Source organism: Polyodon spathula, chromosome 10, assembly GCF_017654505.1.
Source record: "Polyodon spathula isolate WHYD16114869_AA chromosome 10, ASM1765450v1, whole genome shotgun sequence".
NCBI lineage: Eukaryota > Metazoa > Chordata > Actinopteri > Acipenseriformes > Polyodontidae > Polyodon > Polyodon spathula.
In genome coordinates this window covers 24,363,726-24,388,138 of record NC_054543.1, presented here as the reverse complement: position 1 = coordinate 24,388,138, position 24,413 = coordinate 24,363,726, and the positions used below count along the sequence as shown (strand labels likewise).

Below are 24,413 nucleotides of genomic sequence, written 5' to 3'. Positions count from 1 at the left end.
TGATTGGGAAACTCCTTGAGTCAAATCTAATGGCACATTCCCTGTGACCTGAGATGCTTGAGATTGTCTCGAGAATTCTAAGCAGAACAGCCTTCCTCATTCCATTCAAATCAATGTGACTCGAAGCAAGTTCAAAGCCAGGTAAAAGCAAATTTAGAGAAGAAAAATTCAAATAACAATTCAGTAATGGAGTAACAGAACCCAGAACCGTTCAGAAGGATTACAAACATCATACAACTGGCAAGGAAATGTGGGAAGGGGAAAGCAATTACAATGGCTACTTACCTGTAGTTTTTTAAAAGGAAATATTAATTTTATAAAACTGACAAAAAAACAGAAAACAAACATGAAAACAACCTGAGAATTCTTATAAAAGATTTCATTAAAGACTGGAGTAAACACATTGAAAAGATGCCCCTGTTTCTTTCTCAATCTGTTGTTTCTTAAATGGAAAGTAGAGAGGGGAGGTGGGGTGGTGGTGTTGGTTTCACAAAAAATAAGATCATTTCACAACTTGGCAGCAAGTCTATAAACATTCTGCAAAAAAGAAAAAAAAGAAAAGTAGGCTGTTCCAAATTCCTGCATGTATTGCTTTCAAGTTTGCATGCCTGAATTTATTTTTTTTCTCTTTTGCAGCCACCATGAAGAAGAACAATGTGGGCTGGCTCAGGGAGAAGCCGGGGACTTTCGGCGGGAACGGACAGAGCGCGCCTCAGACTAATGGAGCCAGCTTCTCCGAAGGAGACCTCCTACTCCAGGTAATCCAGGAATAGGCCTGGACCCTTCCCCTGGGAATTCCAGTGAAAATCAATCTAGTGAGGCTTTTTAAACATTGATTGTAAACAAAGATATCTGTTTGCAAGCCATGCTTTCAGTTAGTACTTTATTTGGAGGGTAGTTTGTTCCCATCCCTTCCATGGCTTCTATCCTGTCATTGATCAAACAGCTGCTTCCCCTATTGACTGACATGCTTACAGCCAGTTACATACTTTGACCCACAAAACACAGAGGTGTAATGTCCCAGGAAGTGCACGCATAACAGATATCATGGAAATAAGGCATGGAGATGGAGAACTTTCTTTAACCTAAAGTAGTCAATTTTTGGTCTTGGTAACAAAAGATGTCAAGAAATAACATTATAAAATGAATAACAAAAAATAAACAAATCATTAAAATGGGACAAAAACAATTAACAGAAAACAAAAAACAGTCATAAAAACAGTGGTATGAAATAAAAACATGTAACGAAGCCTTACGGCTGAGGCCCACTTTTCACCCTACACACACCGAGACAGACACTAAACTGGATTTTTAAGCGCTGTTGCTCACTTTTATTATTTACAAACAAAAGAAACAAAAACTCCTTTTCGGAGCACTACCTAAACTTTCTCCATCACTAACTAAAACTAAGCCATTTACCAGCGAAACAACAAAAACACTTTCCCACAAACACAGTACCTCGTTCAGGTCTCTTCAGCAGCTGGCTCATACTTCTTCAGCCAGTCTGCCTATGGCTGCTACTCCCTCAGTGGCAGTCCTGACTGCTGGTTTTCTCTTGCCTTTATGGATGGATTAAGGTGCTTCTGATTTCCTGTGGCATTCTAGGAGTTGTAGTCCTGCAACTCCCTCCTTGGACTACAACTTTCCTCCTTTCTATCCCTACTCTGCCACAAACATATAAAAACAAACCAATGTACTCGATCCTGTGCATAGTTTGATACATTACTGAAACATGTGTGTAATAGTGTATGTGTACATGTGGCAAAGTGGTTTGCAATGCGCAGGTGTAGATGTGATGCAATGCTTAAACAGATGACAGACAACAAGGTTCACGGTGAACAGTAGTGCAGTGCTGTCCCGGTATGTGTTAGCTGTCTAACAAGAACAAGCGAGTACAATTAGATTGACAAACAAACAAACACTAAACACAGTTCGCTCGGCCTCATTTACTCATCACAGCCTTGGTTATCGATTGCAATTGCTTTTCCTCCAATCCGCGATTGCCACATCGCCTCCCGTCTGGGGCAATGACTTGGTGTACTGTGGTGTATACCTTTCCTTGGAATGAATTGCCAGACCATCCAGTCTGGGGCACACTGTTCCCTTTACACAGTGCCCTCATAGGTCGGGAGGGAGATTTATAACCAAGATTAATTTATCTGTCACGGTACAGTATTTCATTTTATATTGAATATGAAACCAATTAGCCAACCCTGTACACTAAAGAAAACATCTAGAGTTTACTTGCATATTTTTGACAATGGTTAAAGGTATATGCACACCGTATACAGTATATGCTGTTGTTTTTGGCAGCAGTGCAAAGTCAAAGAATCCCTCCCTCCTGTTAATAGTAGGCAGCACTGGAAGTACATTGTTTATAGGGAATGAGGTCCTCTGCTTGACTGGAAACACTATTCTTTCCTACTTATTGACATGTTTAACACAAAAACCACTAATTGCTAGGGATATTTACCCAATACAGCTCGCTTTCTGTTTTTTTGCCATCGTTTTATTTATACAGATACTTTATTTTCAGATTTAAGTTTTGTTTTCAGTAATACGTCTAATGCCTGAGAACCAATAGGCTTAAGTCCTTTCCCCCTTCTAAAATTATTTTTTGGACCCAGTCTTTTTGGGGTGCTTGTGAATTTAGCAGTGCTGGAATATTGAATATTCTAACAAACACGGCAGTGTATAAAAGGACCATGTTCTTGTTTGTTTATAAATGACTGTATTAAAAGGATATTGTGTAGAGGAAACCAATGCATAAATTACATTTGAAATAAAATAAAATAAAACATATTGTACAGAAGCTTGCCCTTCAGCCTGAGGCCTCTCTGGCGCAGTGACTGCTAATTGTATTGAATTGTGGGTTGGTTTTCTGATGTAGACTAATGGGGCTTAGTTCAATTTTTAAGATTTCAGATTTTTCTTGGCAAGAGAAGGCAGCAAGAAATAAGATTATAAAATCCAAAAATGATTCAAAAAGGACAAAAGCAGTTCAAACAATCATAAAACAGTGATACAGATAAAAGCATACAAATGTAAAACAATTTCATGTAAAAGTAAAACAATTTCAGTTCATACCACCTAACTCATTTAACTTGTGACCTGAACAGCCGGATTATTAAATGTTTACCACAGGAAGCTTGCACAGTAATTTTGCGATTTCTCCATGCTTTTCCCATTGGTTCTACTATTCATTTACCATAGTTCACCATGGCTTGCCATGTTTTTTTATTAGGCTTTATCATTTCTTTACAATGCTCTGTTGTGCTTACCATGTTTTCACTGTGCTTTATCACACTTTGTTATGCTTTTACTATGGGGACATTTTCCAAGGGCAGACCCAGGCCTCCAGAGGTGAAAAGCCTTGGAATCTAGTTACTTAACTCTCTGCGCAGACTAGCCCCTCCACTTCATCGTTTCTGTTTCACTACTTGTGAAATTGTCCCTCAACCTTTTTTTTTTCCTATCACCAGTATTTTATTTGCTGGTATGTAGTTTACATTTTTGTATTCTAGCTTTATCTGGCCTATTGTACATGCAAGATATAGGGAAACAATATGATGTCATTGCACACAAATAAAAATATGCAGAGAGCATTTATATTTAGACTATAATGTATTGCTTGTCGTCTATTTAAAATGCATGGTGGTTCTTTCTCATTTCTGACATATTGTGCTTTTGTGTTTTTTGCAGGCTCTGAATGGCTTTGTCCTGGCAGTCACAGCAGAAGGATATGTTTTCTATTCGTCACCTACCATACAGGATTATCTTGGCTTTCACCAGGTTAGTAACTCAAGACTGTTGGGGTAGGGTCAAATGAAGTGCTATAACAAAATAGATTCCCTGCATCTTAGCTACAATGTCCACAGTTCATTGAAAGCAAAGCGAATCAATTGTAACTTTCTAGCTTACAATTTTAACAAACAAGCTCTGACTCTTTTTCAGGAAATAATGTATTTCATAGTCATTAACAGTCAGTGTGAGAGATGAAATGTCCCTTTGATCTGGTGCAAAGCTACCCAATATTAATCTTATAGAAAAAAAAGTCTCATCTGTGAGACAAAGCTTAATTATGACTTCAAATACATAAAAGAGGGGGTTCAAACAAGCTCTTGTTTTGAGTCTATATAATTGGGACTTTAATTACATTTCTTTAAACTAGAAAAACCTGCTTGCTCAGGAACAAAGTGAAGGACTGAATGTTGAAATAACAATAGCAAGAGAATACTAAGGAAACTGACACACACAGAAATACATAAAGACTGAAACGCACTCACAGACTAACACACTCAGACTGACACACAAAGAAACATACATGTACAAAAACACACATACAGACTGACACATGAACAGAAACACACAGACTGACACCGACAGACTGATACAGACAGAAACATACACAGACGGACACATACAAAAATACACACAGACTAACACACACAAACACTCACAGAGACTGACACACGCAGGCACACAACAATTGACACATGCAGACACACACAGTCGGACACAGACAGAAACCCAAACAAACTAACACACACAGAAACACAGACATAGAATGACACAAACAGACTGATACACACAGCAACTGACACACACAGAAACATACAGCAACTGACACACACACAGAAAAGCACACAAGTGACACACACAGAAATGCACACAAACTGACACAAACAGAAGGACACACCAGCTGACACACACACACACACACACACACACACACACACACACACAAACACACAGCAACTGACACGCACACAGACTGACACATACAGAAACACGCACAGAAACACACACAGAGACTGACACGCACACACACAGACACACTCACAATGATAATTGGCCTTATATTACCATGTTAAAACTGTAAGGGACCACAGGCTACATTCCATGCTGATGAATGGTTTGGGAATGATTTCCCCCTACCTGGGGTATTGTATTTAATAGGATGGAATCTATGTTTTATTTAATTGTTTTTATGTCCCTAGTGTCTTAGATACCTGGGGGAATATTCTTTTGCATTTGTGTGAAAAAGTGCTTCAGGGATGTCACGGTATACAGGTTTTATGATTGCCACGGTTTTGAAACCGCAATCATTTTTCTATACCATGGTTACCAAGTTCACGGTTTACTTTAAAATGGTTGACGTGTTTCTGCCTCTACCAGCTCCTAATTGTGGCGGTGCTGCCATTTAAACTGTGTGGTGTTCAGCACAAGAAACAGTTGAAACTAAACAGCAAAACAAAATGTCAAATAGTAAACAAACTCGTACAAGTAACGAAAGTGACCTTTTTTCCCCGCAACACTGATAAAATCATCCATCTCAGGATATTCTGGGTATGACAAAAATTCAAAAAGGGCTTTGTTGTTCAGGATGTAAAACCAGTGTGCAGAGCATGCAGGACTCAGGTAACACAGCTAGAGGTGGAATATATCCAACCTCTTCACCCACACATGAGGGTATCACCCGTCCCTGTATAGCGAAGCTCAGTTATGTACACTGTTAGTATATTCTTAATAATTATAAATGAAATTATATTCAGATACACTTTGTTTTGTGTACACATAGTAGATGCTGCTTGCAAACTCTATACAGTAAGCTTGTATTGGAGGAGCACGTTATGGCCAAGTAAATAACTGCAGCTAACTAACTTGGTCAAAACAGATTGAAGAGTGGCAAGTCCATGAACATTATCCTTCACATTTCTTATTCTTTTGCCATTTAATGTAAAGCTGATGAGTTAATCAAATGTATTAATAAAGTATCACCAATACAGACCAGATGAACAGTTCACTATGGATTATAAATAGTAAATTCAGAGGCGATCTGAAAACTTGCGTAGTCAGTACATACTATAACTCTTTATATACCTTTCCTCATAGCTTGTGCCACTAACTCCTGGGAGCAGCATGGTATTTGTTTAATGTATAACTAAGACATGCATTCTAACACACACAGAAATAGACACACCCACAAAAAGACACACACACTGCAACTGAAACGTTAAAAATGTCCTTTTAGCCCAAGGGCTACGACGACTACGGTGGGCCAACTTGGAACCACTAATGCAGGCTGATCTCAATTGTAAATACAAAACAGGAATGGTATTGTTCAACACACAATATGGGCTCTGTTTTATTTTACTCCATGCAGCAGGAAGGAAGAAAAAAAATTACAGTCACTTAGCAATTGTGCAGTTTTATTGGAATGTGTTATTTATGAGGGACTATGCTTCTCAGCAATATGTATTTGCTGCTCATGTGTTGGTACTCCCTGTTCTTGGCAAACTAAAACAAAGCAGAGTTCTGCCACACAAGATGCTCTATCTTCTGGGTTTAGTTTCCTTTTAGCCATCTGAAGGCAGTTTGCCTGAATGTCAGCCTCTCTGAAAGGCTCTAACCCACAACCTGTCGAGGCAGGACAAGAAGCAAGGCTCTCATATTACATAACCTTGTTTAATTTGGCTCTGAAACGGAGCTCTGGCCATTTTGGTTGATGGCCCAAGCGGGTCCAATTTGAAAGCTTTAGGGAAAAGATTATTACAATTAGTCATGAGATGCCTGCCACGCCACAAAAATAAAAAGAAGGTGGCGGCTTGTTGTGGAAGTCTCCAGGGCCCGGATGCTTTGTGTAGAGGTGTGCAGTAAAGCTAGAAGATAAGGTACACATTCCTTAATGTGAAGCAGTAACTGTGAACAGTGCTAACAAATTTCCAGAATACTAAAGATAAATCTGCGAGAGAAATGACATGATTGTGATTATATAAAACTAGCAAGAAACAACATAAGTTACAAGACCACCTAGCCACATGATTTGACTGGAACGTAGAAGGCTGTTCAGTCCCGGCACGTAGGCTTCTCCTAAAGCTAGGTAAAGGCAGATTTAGAGAAAAATGATAATAACTCAGAACCACTGAGAATGATTGCAAACACCATCAAATAGTAAAGGAAGTGCAAATGTGCAGTTTAATTAGCATTGCTCCAGCTTAAATGCTACATTTATAAAACTTGGCCATAGCTGGTCTTACCACAGAGTGATTTAGCATGTGTAACAGGCAGAGACTGGCTGCAAACAGGATGTCATAAAACTATCAACCAACAGCAATCAAGTAGCAACAGTTAACATTGTACTTTCTAGTCTCCTTTACAACAAAACATTTAGGATTCCTGCTTAAAGTATCATATATTGGAGCTATGAACATCTTTTAGATCTTTTATTTAATATCATGTAATCAAAGAAACTACAAAATGATTTTGCAAAAGTGTACCAGAATTTTTGGAAGTACTACAAAACAGTATGTAATTCAATATGTAACGTAGCATGATTCAGCAAGTTTCATTTGACTTTATGAAGCAACATTAGCTCATTCTAACTTAACTTTTGGATATAGCTGTAGTGACTTCAGTGAGAAAAATGGAGATTAAAAAGAAAGAAACAAAAAAAATAGAAGAGGACAAAATAAACATAGGAAAATGTATTCACTGATATTGCCTGGAGTCCCCCAGACATTATGTTGTGATTACAACATTGTTCACTGCTGTAAGAATCGATCTCTTAAATACTGCAGACATATATAACAGTATATCCAAACTATCTGTAAGCTGTAGGATATTAAGAGGGCTTAGGTGTGTCCTCATACATGCTGCACAGGGAGAGCATATACAGTGTGGTGGCAGGCTGAATGGAAAACTGAACTACAGAAAACATAAAAAGACATGGCAAACTGTGGTAAATGCATGGTATAACCACAGGAAAAACATGGAGAAAACTGCTAAATAACCCTGGTAAACTCTGATAAGGGTAGTCCATAGGACAACAAACTAATATCCATTGTTTTTCTCCCTGCAGTCTGATGTGGTCCATCAGAGCGTGTTTGAACTGATCCATACAGACGACCGGGCTATGTTCCGACGCCAGCTTCACTTCGCCCTCAGTCCCAACTCATTCGAATCTGAGGAGGGCACGGAACGTGAGTTTTCTGACGGGATTGCTTCTTTTTCCCACACAGTAGAGATAGACGAAGACACCCTTTTGCAGCAATAGCAATCTCAGAACGGTAGCATATTCTGTTAGACCTTCAGTACATTTCCATGCACTTTTGTATTGCACATATTGTGTTTTACTTCGGTGGTGTACTGAAGACTGAGCAGTGGTAATTAGTGCAGAATGGGAGAAAATCCCTTGTAAACAAATGCAGTTTAATGCACATGTTAGTCTTATGGAAGTGTTCCATCTGTTCTCAGGCAGGCATTTGAACTCTAACTGTATATTATTAAATCTTGTATGGGCTTGAGCACTCGCTGGTCCATCGTTTATTGCCCGTGATGCAGATGTTCAGATATAGCACTAAAGAGTTCTTCTGTTTCCTTGTTCCCTTTCAAGTACAAAATGTAACCATTACCACATGCGTATTTACCTCTCAAAGACCCGGAACCTGAATAAGATATATCAGAAGCTGCTTGCAAAATCCGTGACACACTCATGGCCCACCGCCGAGGAAATAAAAAGACTGCGTGCACAGATCTCAACAGCATTTTTTTTTTCAAGACTGACCTTGCAGGGAAGCCTGGTATCAGATAAGCATTTGCTAATTATTGTGTTTTACATAATTTATGCAATATTTTATTTATATTGTAATAGTTTTTAAAAAATGAATTACAAGTATATTGGGCACTACAGCCTGTTGTTTGTTACATCCCGCAGCTGCCTTTTGCCTTACATAAAGCCAGCGGCTTGAGTTGCTCCTTCCCAGGTATCAAGCAACGTAATTCGACTGACTTTGTGTTCCTCCTAGGTTGCATAGCTCCAGCTGGAGTTAAATTCAGTTCTCGTTTTAAATTACAAGACGTTTATTTTGTGAACTGTAATATTTTTCTCCTGTTGTATTTTCTGTGAAATACACACACAGCTGCTGAGCTCAGCAGTGCTACGCTGGACCAAGATACATGCAGTCTAACCCACAGTATCTTGGTGCTGTTTTGGTGACTTGTGGCAAACTGGCTTGTGGTGAGCAGGTGTAGAGGTGATGCAGTGCACAAACTATGACAACAAACAGTGTTCACAGTCCAAACAGTTATTTAATTGTTTTCACCATTAAATAAGCTAAGCAAAACAGGGTTTCAGTCCCAAAGTAATACAAGAATACAGGCATGGCTTTGCGCCCTTTCTCATGGTGCTCCAGTGATGGTGGGGAATGCAGTTATTTTGTGACTCATGCAGTATTTGGAATCCGTGTTTTAATGCTGGCTGGAACAGCGACAGCTCCCGGCTGTTATCCGTCTACGAAGTACAAATAAAAAGTGATTAAAAAAACAAATTAAACCATGAGTGTTTGTGTTTTATGTTTCTTTCTGCGCTCTGTTTCACAACCGTAACAAAGGAACAGATCGCACGGTCACACACCCTGATATACCTTCATTCACACCCCCTTTGGTAGTGAGTGCAATCATGTCTCCGCCAATCCATGACTGACACATCACCTACCACAGTAAGGCGCTGACCTCTAGTATTGTGGCTTCGCCCCCTTTTTGGATGGCCAACTTCCGACTGACCCTGTAATGAACTGGCAAACCATCCAGTCTGGGGCACACTGTTCCCGTTATATTGTGCCCTCACAAGTCAGGAGGGAGATTGTTGATTCATTCACTCTCTCTCACATAAGTGCTTCTGCATCACCGTTGAAAAGGCTGTTAGTACCTCTAACAAGCAGGCTTCCCTCAGTCTTCTGTGTGGTACTGACTGAGTGGTTTTGCCAGTGGCTTGTACACAGGGGCGTGCACAAGGAGGGGCAAGCAAGGGCACTCCGTCCCGTCCCGTCCCCCCCAATAATTAGCTGTAAAATATTGATTTCTGCTTATCAATGTGTTGTGTTTACATTTTCTGTCACCGACACTCACAAACTGAACGTATTTCCTCATAACGTGCTGTTATGGATGCACGTGTACTCAGTTTGCACACATTCCCCCATAACTTGCAGTTAAGGACTGGCTCCACAGCATATGGACTTTCATTGAAATGGCGGGTATAATGCTATTTATTTATATAACCATATCAACACATGCACACACACACACATTATAGATACACTTGTACAGGTGGGAATCCCTGTACATTGCAACCCACGGTAACTGCGAACCGGTGGATCCATACAGTACCGATACCGAGGTCACCAAACCGCTCAGTTCCCAACCTGGTACCAAACCGGTGCTGTACCAGTGCCATATCGGTGCCGTGCTTGCACTGACCCAGTACCGTACCATACCGACCTGGTGGTACAGTCACCGAACCGACCATGCACCTTCCTGGTATGATCCAGTTCTGACCCAGTACCGTGTTGTACCGACCCAGTTCTAAAGCCACCCAAACAGTACCAAACCGACCTGGTCCCGTTGCGGTTCTAATAACACAACAGTGGTGGGTTTCATCAACCACCAGAGCAGCCTCAGGTCTCCCACTCTCCATCGTGTGGCCCGCAAGCTTTTGCTCTAGGCACAAGAGAACCTCCTCTCAGAACGCCCTAACAAAGGAACAGATCGCACGGTCACACACCCTGATATACCTTCAGTCACACCTCCTTTGGTAGCGAGTGCAATCATGTCTCCTCCAATCCATGACTGACACTTCGCCTACCACAGTAAGGCGCCCTCTTGACCTCCCTGCAGGATTATGCATGCGTCAGATAGCCAGAACAGGCCTCTCCGTATCACAACACCCTACAAAATGCCAGAGCAGCGTCAACACGTTCCAAGTAAGGGTACAAGTGGGGAATCTTTCAAACGTGCCTGTCTCGTGGTTTGATCCCACTAACTGCCTTATGGCAGTTATACTGCAATTTTTGCAGGACTCGGTTGACAAGGCGAAATCCCCTTGTTACTGGGGTTCCATACTAAACTACATTAACCCTGTGCAGTCCATTTATTCAGTGCTTGTCAGGTGAATCAGGTCCAATTTATTTTCACACACGCTGTTTAATTTTTTTTTTTTTTTTCAGAGGAAAACAGGTTTAAAAGGTATTGAATTGCAAAAGGACACTCAGTACTGTATCTCCAGCCAAGCCCCCCTGTTCACTGTATTTTTCACATACCTCTGTATAGACTTGCATACTGATAAATCCTCTCCTGATCACTTGTTTTATCACCAAGCTCCTCATTAATGCGATCCAAGTCATTATTTTATTAATATAACATCAAATAAAAGCTCTGCAAATATCCATGATATTCTTTGAGGGCTGGATGCAGAAGCAGCTGTTTTCATTGTTATGTCTGTGTTATCTCGGTAGTGCATGGGGCTATGAGATACGCCTTTTTTTCGGTTTCATTCGGCTCCTATCGGTCTTACTCGGTTTTGTCGGCTTTTTCCGGAGAAGAAACGACTAGAGACCTGTGCTTTACATCTCTCTGATGAAATTAAACTGGAAAGGGAAAATTGTAATGTCGGATCTGGTGTGACATGGGACTGCAAAGGGTTAACCTTCAAGGTCGGTGTGTCCATTTTTGCAGCAGGCTTGAAGGAAAAATGGCGCTGAGATCTGTGCAGTTTTTTTATGTCCTCTGGGGCATGCCATGAATGCGTCACAAACTTTGTAAGCAGCTTTGATATCTCTTATTCAGGTTTCCAGTTTTTACGAGGTAAATACCCCTGCGGTAATGGTAACATTTTCTATTTCAGGGAACCAGGGTTATCATAATAACCTAATGTTGCTATTAATTACCTGCGTTGTAGGTGCAACTCATACAAATTTTCTAACTGTAGACCATGTCACCTATGACATAGGTACCAGGAAGCAGCTGTTATATATCTTTATGTTGTGTAATTCAAATATTTACATATAATACATATAAATAACCATAACATTAAATTGTTTTTTGATAATGTTTATTATAGACCGCTCAGGATCTTTCAGACAATCACATCGCATATTTCACGACACATAATAAAACTTGTGGAATGAGACATGGTCATTAGGGCCATCAAGGCTCGTCCTTTGCTCTTTCTTCCCTACTGGGAGAGAAACCCTATTCATGACATCAGCCATGCCATTTTCAGTTTTTACATTAGCATGGTTGACATCACCTGCTTTAGAAAAATCGTATGACTGTATTCTCTTCATCAACCTTTTGCCGCTTTTCAATTGACAATGGATAAAATAAAGGAGGGTCATGATTAGAAAACAAATATAGCTGGATTTTTTAAAACTTGTATTAATCATAATGCAGGTTATGTCAGCACTCGCAGCTCGTAAACAGACCTAGGCTTTCAGTCTCGGTTAGTTTACTTTGACTAATGCCGATATTACCCACATACACAGACATTCACCGCCCAATAACTCTATCATAAAGTCCTAATGAAAATGCATGTTTGTTTTTTGTGTTGAAGTCACGAAAAATGGCAGCAGTAGCACCGGGCTTTCCAACATTGTGAACTATGACCCCCAACTCATTCCACCTGAGAACTCATCCTTCCTGGAGAGAAGCTTCTGCTGCCGCTTCCGCTGTCTCCTTGACAACTCTTCTGGCTTTCTGGTTAGTTGTTTTAATGGGTCCATAACAGTTTCGTCCCTGACAATGCATACCACGACAATTCAGCTCTGCAACAATTGATTGGGTGGGCTTTTTGAATGTTACACTTCAGTGAATAATAGACTTCGTGAACAACTCATGTCATTCTTATGTGTCTCTTTTAAGACATGTGTTTAAATTACAATTTAAATGTTTTGTTCAGTAAATATCAGTAGATTAAATCACAAATGGCTATCAGCATTTGTAAAAAGTATCAATTGGAAATGATATAACTTACCGTAAAAAATCGTTTTATAGGTCTCACTGGTGTTAAAGTCGCTCCCCCCTTTTTGAGAGTTGAATTTTAGGGAATTTTTTTTTTTGTGTATTTTAAAATGCTTAACTTAACCTACCAGTATTTTAGCTTATCAAGTACTCAAGCAAGTTCAAGAACTTATTTTCTTTGTTTTACTGAACATTTCTTTCCAAAACCACAGTAATAGTTCCCACTGCATTGGCTTTTACACATATGTTGTATTAATTCAAATTTTAGTATTAAACAGTGCTGCTTCATCAATTAAAAAGCAAAAAAATAAAAAAAATAAACTAAACAGTGCATCAGCTAATAACCAGTAAACAAAACATATTATGTTGTATACAATGCAGAACAATTGCATTCAATTTCCAGATGTACAACAAAACAGAAGACTTTAAAAGTTTGCTACACTGCTTTCTAACCAATAGCTGTTTGCTACGGATCCCAGGGGCGGGTTCAGTCTGAATATTGACAAATCAATGGCTCGAGAGGGTGGGAATAAGAAAATTCATAGAAACTGACAGCTGTTGTGTTAAAAGTGAAGCAGTTTAGCTGTGACGTTTTCAGTCAAGAGTCTGAAAGCTTGTGCTTAACATTCAAAATGACTAATGGTATTGAGAGTAACAAATTAAAACGTTTAATTAGAGCACTGATTTTGTGTTTTTACCTATCAACATGGCCTGAATGCTGTAGATCCTGAAAAAATATATCAGGTTGTTGACAGAAGTTTGTGTGAGCCATAACCGTGGCTGTAGTAATCCCATTGTGGCGCTGGTACAGTCAGTAGTTTAATATTGTACACACCGGTGCATACGCCGCTCCCCCCTTTTAAGGGCCCCGCAAAAATGCCTAGAAAATCGACTTATTCAGTGGTTTTTACAGTAAGTAAATACTGTCATTTTGGTAAAGATACGTTGTTCTATGTCATTGTATCTTTTTATTTAATTTGATTAAAATGACAATGACCTCTGTTTATGCCATATTTTGTAGTAGTCAATACAGCAATTACACCATAGCCTACTTAAGATTTTGTGCACAGAGCGAGTACAGTTACTAATGTAACAGGAGGAGGGTTGTGTTGGGGGTATTGTTGTTTGCTTGGGAGTTGTTAATGAGCGTTGTCCCACAGATGGGTACTTGAGAGCTGTTAATAGGCATTGCTCTGCAGCTGGATTTCCCTCAGAGGATGAAACAGTTTTTGGAACCTTGAAAGAAAAGAGAAAAGAGTCTGAAAACATAGAAGACTGTTAGTTCTGGGACTCGAGCACTAAGGTAAGAGGGCCATGTCCCAGGAGAATAGAGAAAGAGCCTTCTCATCTTGAGGCAGGATATAGCACATGAGCTGTGAGAGAATAGTTTGGCAGGTGGTCCCCTCTGACTGTTCAAAGAACCTGTATATTACTGTCTCCAGGCAGGGGAAGTGAGACTCACTATCCCCCAGAAGAAGGACCACTGGCTTCCCCCAGAACCTGCACCTGTGAAGACAAACAAAGACCACGTGCCAATGTGTAACATAAAACAAGGAAGAGACAAACAGAAACGGAAAGATGGTTATGGGGAAAAGCTATGTGTAGGCCATCTGCTTGGCTGAGAGGAAAAACCCCCTTTATTATGGGGAAACCTCTGGTTTCCTCTGAGAGGGCGCCCCCACTCCGTGCACGTTAGCGATAGACTGTTGTGCTGCTGCGACGTCAGAAGCCGCAGATCGGATGTATGAATTAACTGCTGAGGAGGACCAGTGACCCATAGACTTAATTAGGTTTTGATTAATGCTTGCAATCGGCAACTGAGAAGGCTGTGCCAATTCTAAAAGAATTAGTGGTGTACAACTGAGGAGGGAGACCTGCTTTGCAAATCAGATTGGAGAGTTGGGTAGCGAACCAATGACTGGTGATGATATTTCAGGAGCAATCGATAAACAGGAGATCTGGGGAACTGAAAGGTTTTTTCGCTGATAGGAACTTGGAAAGAGCTGAGTAGGGGCAGAGAGGGGAATCTACCTTCGATAGTTGGATAAATTGACCCTGGCAGAGCTGGTCTGTCTTAGATGATCTCAGGAGATGAATGAAATGATGGCCTGGAGCCAGGGAGAGGTCACAGGAATGGGTGCCTATGGTTGGAAAACTGGAGGATGAGGGAACAGTGAATTTTGAACATCTTAGGAATCCGAAGAAAGCATTTAGGCACATGGCTTACATGACTATGTCGTCGAAAGGATTAAAAAAACCTGATCGGAGAATTGAAACTAAAGCATTGAGGATATTGGTAGTTGTAGGGAGTCTGGAGGGCGATGCGGGGGGAAGGCTCTTGGTAATTCCTCGGATAGTCAGGCGAACTGCTGGGATAGAGAGGAGGGTCATCGAGGGGATAGACATACTACCGAAGTGGAATTGGATTCCTGAAATGTAAGATTTTATAGATAATGGGGTTAGATGCAGGCTGTCCCGAGCGTGAACTATAAAGGCTACAATCCAGTTTTCATTGAAAGGGGTGGGGGATAACCTGTTCTGAGCGCAGAAGGTGGAATATTTTGCCCAGCCTGTCGAATAAGAAGAACAAGTATATGGGGAAAGAGCTGTTGGCATATAATTTTTGGCTGAATTGGGAAGACTGGAGAGGGTAGAATTCAGTTGAAGATGAGCTTATTGAACTGTGGGACGTGAAGGGGAATCAGGGATGTGAGACAAAGCATCAGCTGCATTATTATATAAGCCTGGAAGATGGCGAGGCTGGATAATGAAATTAAAGGACACTGCTATCCAAAGGAGATGATGGGGGGGGGGGCTGCCTTTATTGATGATGTGGATAGGGGGGGGACCTGCCTTTATTGATGATGTAGATAGCTGATTGCTTATCGCTGAAGAATAATATGAATTTTTTGGACCAAGAATGTCCCCAAAGTTGTGCTGCTGCTACAATGGGGTACATTTCTAACAAGGCAATTTCGGGTGGCCAGATGCTGAAAAACATTTAATTGAAGACCCCTGAATCCTATAGATGAGGCATAAGTGAACAAGGATAGACAGAGAGAGGTCATTCCGGTGCTGTATAAGATCATGATGCTGTTGCTGAAGCCAAGTTATATTCAGAGTGACTGCTAGAATTGTGGGCAGGACTGAAGTTCCCTGGGTTGGAATGGATAATGCATTTAATGAGTGGGTGGTGACTGGTGCGTGAGATGTGGAAGAAGGAGCTGAAGCTGAGTTGTGTTGAAGGAGGCTTCAAAATAAATTGATTATCCAAGAATGAGTGACATCAGCGGAGCCTGAAGCTGGAGCTCCTGTGAGCAGAGGCAGAGCAATATGATAAAAATACAGGCTCTGCAGAGGTAGACTCACAGTAAATGGAAAACAATTCGGTTTTCCTGCCAGGATTTGGATTCCTCTGTCGAAGAGGACTTTTAGTAATTTTGCAAATGGCCAGTCTAAAGAAAAGCTGCACTGTGGTATGATCTGGCCAGCGTTTCCTCCTAGAGCGACGCGGCCGGGAGTGCCCTGGTTCTTGGGCAGGAGCCATTGAATGAAAAGCTGAATTTGTGGATGGAGTATCAAGAAGTTGAAGAGGTAAGAGCATCCATCATCTTTGTTGGATCTGCTTCTTGTTCGGTAATGAGGGTGGAAGTTGTCCTGAGATATTCAAAGCCTATTCAGTAGTCGTGCAGAAAAAGGTCAAAAGCCAAATCAGGAAGTTGTACAGAAAAGGATGTCGAAAGTAGAATTTCAGAGCCTAAGCAGCAGCAGGGTAGCCAGGCAGGCAAGGTTCCTTTGCAAAAATGCTAGTGTGTGTGTGTGTGTGTGTGTGTGTGTGTGTATATATATATATATATATATATATATATATATATATATATATATATATATATATATAGTGCCTATAGAAAGTTCTACACCCCCTTTCAAAATGTTCACATTTTGTTTCTTATAGTCTGGAATTAAAATGCATTAAAATAGTTTTTTTCTTTTCATTTATCTACACATCCTATCCCACAACTTCCAAGTGAAAAAAATATTCTAGAAATTTGTAGAAAATTAATAAAAAATAAAAAATGAAATAGCTTGATTGGATAAGTGTCTATCCCATTGTAATAGCAATCCTAAATCAACTCAGGTGTAACCAATCGCCTTCAAAACCACACACCAAGTTAAGTGGTGTCCACCTGTGTTAAATTGTAGTTATTCACATGATTTCAGGATAAATTCAGCAGTTCCTGTAGGTTCCCTTCGCTGGGTAGTGCATTTCAAAGCAAAGACTCAACCATGACAACCAAGGCGCTTTCAAAAGAACTCCGGGACAAAGTTGTTGAAAAGCACAGATCAGAGGATGGGTATAAAACAATATCAGAGCCCTTCAATATCCCTTGGAGCATGGTCAAGATGATTATTAAGAAGTGGAAGGTGTATTGCACCACCACCACCAACCCTACCTAGATCAGGTCATCCCTCCAAACTGGATGAACGAGCAAGAAGGAGACTGATCAGAGAGGCTACCAAGAGGCCAATGGCAACTTTGCCAGAGTTACAGGCTTTTACGGCCAAGACTGCTCAAAATGTACATCTGACAACAATATCCCAAGCGGTCCATAAATCTGGCTTGTATGGTAGGGTGGCAAGAAGGAAGCTATTACTCAAGAAAGCCCACCTTGAATCCCGTTTGAAGCGTGCAAAAAAACACAGATTCTGCAGCCATGTGGCAAAAAAGTTTTGTGGTCTGGCAAAAAATAAAATTGAAATGCAAAGCGTTATGTTTGGCACAAACCAAAAACAGCGCATCACCCAAAGAATACCACCCATACTGTGAAACATTGTGATGGCAGCATCATGTTAAGGGGGTGTTTCTCATCGGCTGAGACTGGGGCACTTGTCAGGATAGAAGGGAAAATGAATGGAGAAAAGTACAGAGAAGTCCTTGAGGAAAACCTGCTGCTCTCTGCAAGAAAGCTGAAACTGAGACAGAAGTTCACCTTTCAGCATGACAACGACCCAAAGCACACAGCCAAAGCTACACTGGAGTGGCTAAGGAACAAAAAAGGTATATGTCTTTGAGAGCCCCAGTCAGAGCCCTGACCAAAATCCAATCTAAAATTTGTGGCATGATTTGAAGATTGCTGTCCATCAACGCTCCCCAAGGAACTTGACAGAGCTTGAACAGTTTTGTAAAGAATGGTCAAATATTGCCAAATCTAGGTGTGCAAAGTTGGTAGAGACCTATCCCAACAGACTCACAGCTGTAATTGCTGCCAAAGGTGCTTCCATTAAGTATTAACTCAGGGGGGTGGAGACTTATCCAATTATGATCTTTCAGTTTTGTATTTTTAATATGTAATTTTTTTCTCAATAAAAACTTTTTTCCCCTTAACAGTGTGGAGTAAGGTGTGTAGATATGTGGGAAAAAAATCCTCATTTAAATGCATGAAACTCTGAGGTACTGACACAACAAAATGTGAAAAAAGTTTAAGGGGGTGTAGATTTTCTATATACAGCTCTGGAAAAAATTAAGAGACCACTGCAAAATTATCAGTTTCTCTGGTTTAACAATTTATAGGTATGTGTTTGGATAAAATGAACATTTTTGTTTTATTCTATAAACTACTGACAACATTTCTCCCAAATTCCAAATAAAAATATTGTCATTTAGAGCATTTATTTGCAGAAAATGACAGCTGGTCAGAATAACAAAAAGGATGCAGTGTTATCAGACCTTGAATAATGCAAAGAAAATAAGTTCATATTCATTTTTAAACAACACAATACTAATGTTTTAACTTCAGAAATCAATATTTGGTGAAATAACCCTGATTTTCAAGCACAGTTTTCATGCGTCTTGGCATGCTCTCCACCAGTCTTTCACATTGATGTTGGGTGACTTTATGCCACTCCTGGCGCAAAAATACAAGCAGCTCGGCTTTGTTTGATGGCTTGTGACCATCCACCTTCCTGTTGATCACATTCCAGAGGTTTTCAAAGGGATTCAGGTCTGGAGATTGGGCTGGCCATAACAGAGTCTTGATCTGGTGGTCCTCCATCCACACCTTGATTGACCTGGCTGTGTGGCATGGAGCATTGTCCTGCTGAAAAAAACAATCCTCAGAGTTGGGGAACATTGTCAGAGCAGAAGGAAGTAAGTTTTCTTCCAGGACAACCTTGTACTTGGCCTGATTCATGCCAAAGCTGCCCGATTCCAGCCTTGCTGAAGCACCCCCAGATCATCACCGATCCTCCACCACATTTCACAGTGGGTGCAAGACACTGTGGCTTGTAGGCCTCTCCAGGTCTCTGTCTAACCATTAGACGACCAGGTGTTGGGGAAAGCTGAAAATTGAACTCATCTGGGGGTGCTTCAGCAAGGCTGGAATCGGGCAGCTTTGGCATGAATCAAGCCAAGTACAAGGTTGTCCTGGAAGAAAACTTGCTTCCTTCTGCAGATTTGTCTTTGTGAAGGACGCATGAATCAAGCCAAGTGCCTTGCAAAAGTATTCAGACCCCTGACCAATTCTGTCATATTACTGAATTACAAATGGTACATTGAAATTTCATTCTGTTTGATATTTTATTTTAAAACACTGAAACTCAAAATCAATTATTGTAAGGTGACATTGGTTTTATGTTGGGAAATATTTTTAAGAAAAATAAAAAACTGAAATATCTTACTTGCATAATTATTCAACCCACACACTTTAATATTTGGTAGAGCCACCTTTTCCTCCAATAACAGCTTTAAGTCTTTTGGGGTAAGTATGTACCAGCTTTGCACACAGTGTTGGAGTGATTTTGGCCCATTCTTCTTGGCAGATTTGCTCCAGGTTGGTTGACCGACGCTTGTGGACTGCAATTTTCAAATAGTGCCACAGATTCTCAATGGGATTGAGATCAGGACTTTGACTGGGTCACTGTAGGACATTCACCTTTTTGTTCTTGAGCCACTCCAATGTTGCTTTGGCCTTGTGCTTGGGATCATTGTCCTGCTGAAAGGTGAATTTCCACCCAGGCTTCAGATTTTTAGCGGACTGAAGCATAAGAACATAAGAACATAAGAAAGTTTACAAACGAGAGGAGGCCATTCGGCCCATCTTGCTCGTTTGGTTGTTAGTAGCTTATTGATCCCAAAATCTCATCAAGCAGCTTCTTGAAGGATCCCAGGGTGTCAGCTTCAACAACATTACTGGGGAGTTGATTCCAGACCCTCACAATTCTCTGTGTAAAAAAGTGTCTCCTATTTTCTGTTCTGAATGCCCCTTTTTCTAATCTCCATTTGTGACCCCTGGTCCTTGTTTCTTTTTTCAGGCTGAAAAAGTCCCTTGGGTCGACACTGTCAATACCTTTTAGAATTTTGAATGCTTGAATTAGGTCGCCACGTAGTCTTCTTTGTTCAAGACTGAACAGATTCAATTCTTTTAGCCTGTCTGCATATGACATGCCTTTTAAGCCCGGAATAATTCTGGTCGCTCTTCTTTGCACTCTTTCTAGAGCAGCAATATCTTTTTTATAGCGAGGTGACCAGAACTGAACACAATATTCAAGATGAGGTCTTACTAGTGCATTGTACAGTTTTAACATTACTTCCCTTGATTTAAATTCAACACTTTTCACAATGTATCCAAGCATCTTGTTAGCCTTTTTTATAGCTTCCCCACATTGTCTAGATGAAGACATTTCTGAGTCAACAAAAACTCCTAGGTCTTTTTCATAGATTCCTTCTCCAATTTCAATATCTCCCATATGATATTTATAATGTACATTTTTATTTCCTGCGTGCAGTACCTTACACTTTTCTCTATTAAATGTCATTTGCCATGTGTCTGCCCAGTTCTGAATCTTGTCTAGATCATTTTGAATGACCTTTGCTGCTGCAACAGTGTTTGCCACTCCTCCTACTTTTGTGTCGTCTGCAAATTTAACAAGTTTGCTTACTATACCAGAATCTAAATCATTAATGTAGATTAGGAATAGCAGAGGACCTAATACTGATCTCTGTGGTACACCGCTGGTTACCACACTCCATTCTGAGGTTTTTCCTCTAATCAGTATGTTAACCACTCCCTAGTCCATGTACATGTGTTTCCTTGAATCCCAACTGCGTTCAGTTTGAGAATTAATCTTTTGTGTGGGGACTTTGTCAAAAGCTTTCTGGAAATCTAAATAAACCATGTCATATGCTTTGCAATTATCCATTATCGATGTTGCATCCTCAAAAAAATCAAGCAAGTTAGTTAGGCACGATCTCCCTTTCCTAAAACCATGTTGACTGTCTCCCAGTACCCTGTTACCATATAGGTAATTTTCCATTTTGGATCTTATTATAGTTTCCATAAGTTTGCATATAATAGAAGTCAGGCTTACTGGTCTGTAGTTACCTGGTTCAGTTTTGTTTCCCTTTTTGTGGATCGGTATTACGTTTGCAATTTTCCAGTCTGTCGGTACCACCCCTGTGTCAAGAGACTGCTGCATGATCTTGGTTAGCGGTTTGTAAATTACTTCTTTCATTTCTTTGAGTACTATTGGGAGGATCTCATCCAGCCCAGGGGATTTGTTTATTTTAAGAGCTCCTAGTCCCTTTAACACTTCTGCCTCAGTTATGCTAAAGTTATTTAAAACTGGACAGGAACTGGATGACATGTGGGGCATGTTGTCAGTATCTTCCTTTGTAAAAACTTGTGAAATCTACGATTTTGCCATTTGTATCTCTTAAACATTTAATCTCCTCTTTGAATGTTCTCTTGCTGTTGTAATATTGGAAAAACATTTTGGAATTGGTTTTAGCTCCCTTAGCAATGTTTATTTCTATTTCTCTCTTGGCCTTTCTAACTTCCTTTTTGACTTGCGTTTGCAGTTCTGTGTACTCTTTCTGCGTACTTTCTTTTTGGTCCTTTTTTAATGCTCTGTAAAGTGCCTTTTTTCGCTGAATATTTTTTTTAATTGATCTATTAAACCATTTTGGCAATTTAGTTTTACATTTAGATTTGTCTACTTTAGGGATATAATTGTTTTGTGCCTCTAGTACTACATTTTTGAAGAACAACCATCCTTCTTCTGTGGGTGTTTTTTCTATTTTACTCCAATCTACTTCTGTAAGTCTCTGTTTCATACCTTCATAGTTTGCTTTTCTAAAATTGTAAACCTTAGCTTTAGTCATTTCTTTTGGGGATTTAAAAAACACTTCAAATGAGACCATGTTGTGGTCTGAGTTTGCCAGTGGTTCTCTGACCTCTGTTTTAGTTATTCTATCTTCGTTATTTGAAAAGACTAAATCAAGGCATGCCTCCCCTCTAGTGGGTGCCTTCACAAATTGTGTTAGGAAGCAGTCATTTGTCATTTCCACCATTTCTATTTCATCCTTCGCGCTACCCACCGGGTTTTCCCATTTTATTTGGGGGAAGTTGAAATCCCTCATTAGTATGGCTTCTCCTTTGCTACACACATTTCTAATGTCATTGTATAACAGATTATTGTGCTCACCGTCTGAATCTGGCGGTCTATAGCATGCTCCTATTATTATGCCTTTTGAATTTTTGTCCGTTATTCTGACCCATATTGATTCGGTTTTATTTTCTTTGTCCAGGTTTAACACCTGGGCTTCAAGACTGTTTCTTATGTATAGCGCTACCCCTCCTCCTCTTCTGTCCTGCCTGTCTTTCCTATACAGTGTATACCCACAAATATTAAATTTGTCCCCATCACTCTCAGACAACCACGTTTCTGTAACACCTATCACATCATTTTCTCTTGCAGTATTTTCCTGTATTTTGCTCCATCCATTCTTCCTTCAATTGTAACAAGATGCCCAGTCCCTGCTGATGAGAAGCATCCCCACAGCATGATGCTGCCACCACCATACTTCACTGTAGGGATGGTGTGTCTTGAGGCATGGGCAGTGTTAGGTTTGCGCCACACATAGTGCTTTGAGTTTTGGCCAAAAAGCTCTATCTTGGTCTCATCTGACTACAAAACCTTTTCCCACATCGCAGCTGGGTCTCTCTCATGCTTTCTGGCAAACTCCAGACGTGCTTTCAGATGGTACTTTTTGAGTAACGGCTTCTTTCTTGCCACCCTCCCATACAGGCCAGTGTTATGCAGAGCTCTTGATATGGTTGACTGGTGCACCATTACTCCACTCCCAGCCACTGAACTCTGTAGCTCCTTCAAAGTGACTGTTGGCCTCTCTGTGGCTTCTCTCACAAGTCTCCTTCTTGTTTGAGCGTTGAGTTTTGAGGGACGGGCTTTTCTTGGCAGTGCCTGGGTGGTGTGTTGCAGCTTCCACTTCCTGATTATTGATCCAACTATGCTCACTGGGATATCCAAACTCTTGGATATTATTTTGTACCCTTTCCCTAATCTATGCATTTGTATTACTTTATCTTTATCTTCTGTAGAATGCTCTTTGGTCTTCATTTTCCTTCAGATTCACAGCCTTACCAATGATCCTTCAACAGTAGGGTTTTTATCCAGAAAATGTGACAGCAACTTTAATGGTTCACAGGTGGAGGCCAGTGGTAAGGTAATTGTGTCCTCGTTTGGGCAATTTCTTTCATCGGTGCAAACAGTGAGCTTCCACAGCACAGGGGTTGAATATTTATGCAAGCAAGGTATTTCAGTTTTTTATTTTTCTTAAAAATATTTCCCAACATAAAACCAATGTCACCTTATAATAATTGATTCTGAATTTCAGTGTTTAAAAATAAAATATCAAACAGAACGAAATTTCAATGTACCATTTGTAATTGTAATATATATAGTGCCATGAAAATGTATTTTCCCCCTGTCTGATTTTCTGAATTTTTGCACATTTTTCACATTGAAATTGGTCAGATCTTTTTGTGGGTTGTAGTAGTTTATAGAGGGAGTCTGAGAGAAAAAAATTACACCAAAGTTTGGTGCTTCTTTCATTTGTTTAGTGTGCAAGGTAATGAAACATGCAATTTTCAGATGTGAAAAAGTTATTGCCCCCCTAGTTAACTCAACCCATGTAAAGGGTTAGTTAGGGTCAGCTGTTTGAATACTTTGGTTAACAATCAGGCCTGATTTGGGCCAGCCCTGCCCAATATAAATCTGACTAACTTTGGCCCTTTCCATCAGAGTGAAGTTGTCAGCACACAGGTTCTAGAGGCACGTCATGCCATCAAAATGGAGCTTGGGTCAGTAATGAATCTTCCCAGGAGTGGCTGTCCTGCCAAAATCTCTCTAAGAGCAAGGCGTAAAATCGTCCAGGAAGTCGCAACGAACCTACAACAACATCCAGGGATCTCTCCTCGGCTAAGGTCAGTGTTCATGACTTCACCATCAGAAAGACACTGGGCAAAAATAGGATTCATGGCAGAGTAGCAAGGCGGAAACCACTGCTTACTAAGAAAAACATGAATGCTCGTCTCAAGTTTGCAAAAAGCACCTGCATGTCAAGAGTTCTGGAACAATGTCCTATGGACAGATGGTCAAAAGTGGAACTTTTTGGCCAACATGGGCCCCGGTATTTCTGGTGAAAACCAAACACTGCATTCCACAGTAAGAACCTCATACCAACGTTCAAGCAAGGTGGCGGTAGTGTCATGATTTGGTGATGGTTTGCTGCATCAGGACCTGGACAACTTGCCATCACT

General features: G+C 40.4%; 1 protein-coding gene across 1 annotated transcript in view; it reads left to right on the top strand.

Annotated features, from left to right (window-relative positions):
• Positions 1–24,413, top strand: part of LOC121322013 (aryl hydrocarbon receptor-like) — a 137,459-nt gene that overhangs the window by 95,774 nt on the left and 17,272 nt on the right. Inside the window, exons 3-6 of the mRNA XM_041261442.1 lie at positions 637–758; positions 3,703–3,792; positions 7,862–7,982; positions 12,389–12,534. Of these exons, the coding sequence (XP_041117376.1) occupies positions 637–758; positions 3,703–3,792; positions 7,862–7,982; positions 12,389–12,534 (479 nt within the window). The remainder of the gene's footprint in view (positions 1–636; positions 759–3,702; positions 3,793–7,861; positions 7,983–12,388; positions 12,535–24,413) is intronic.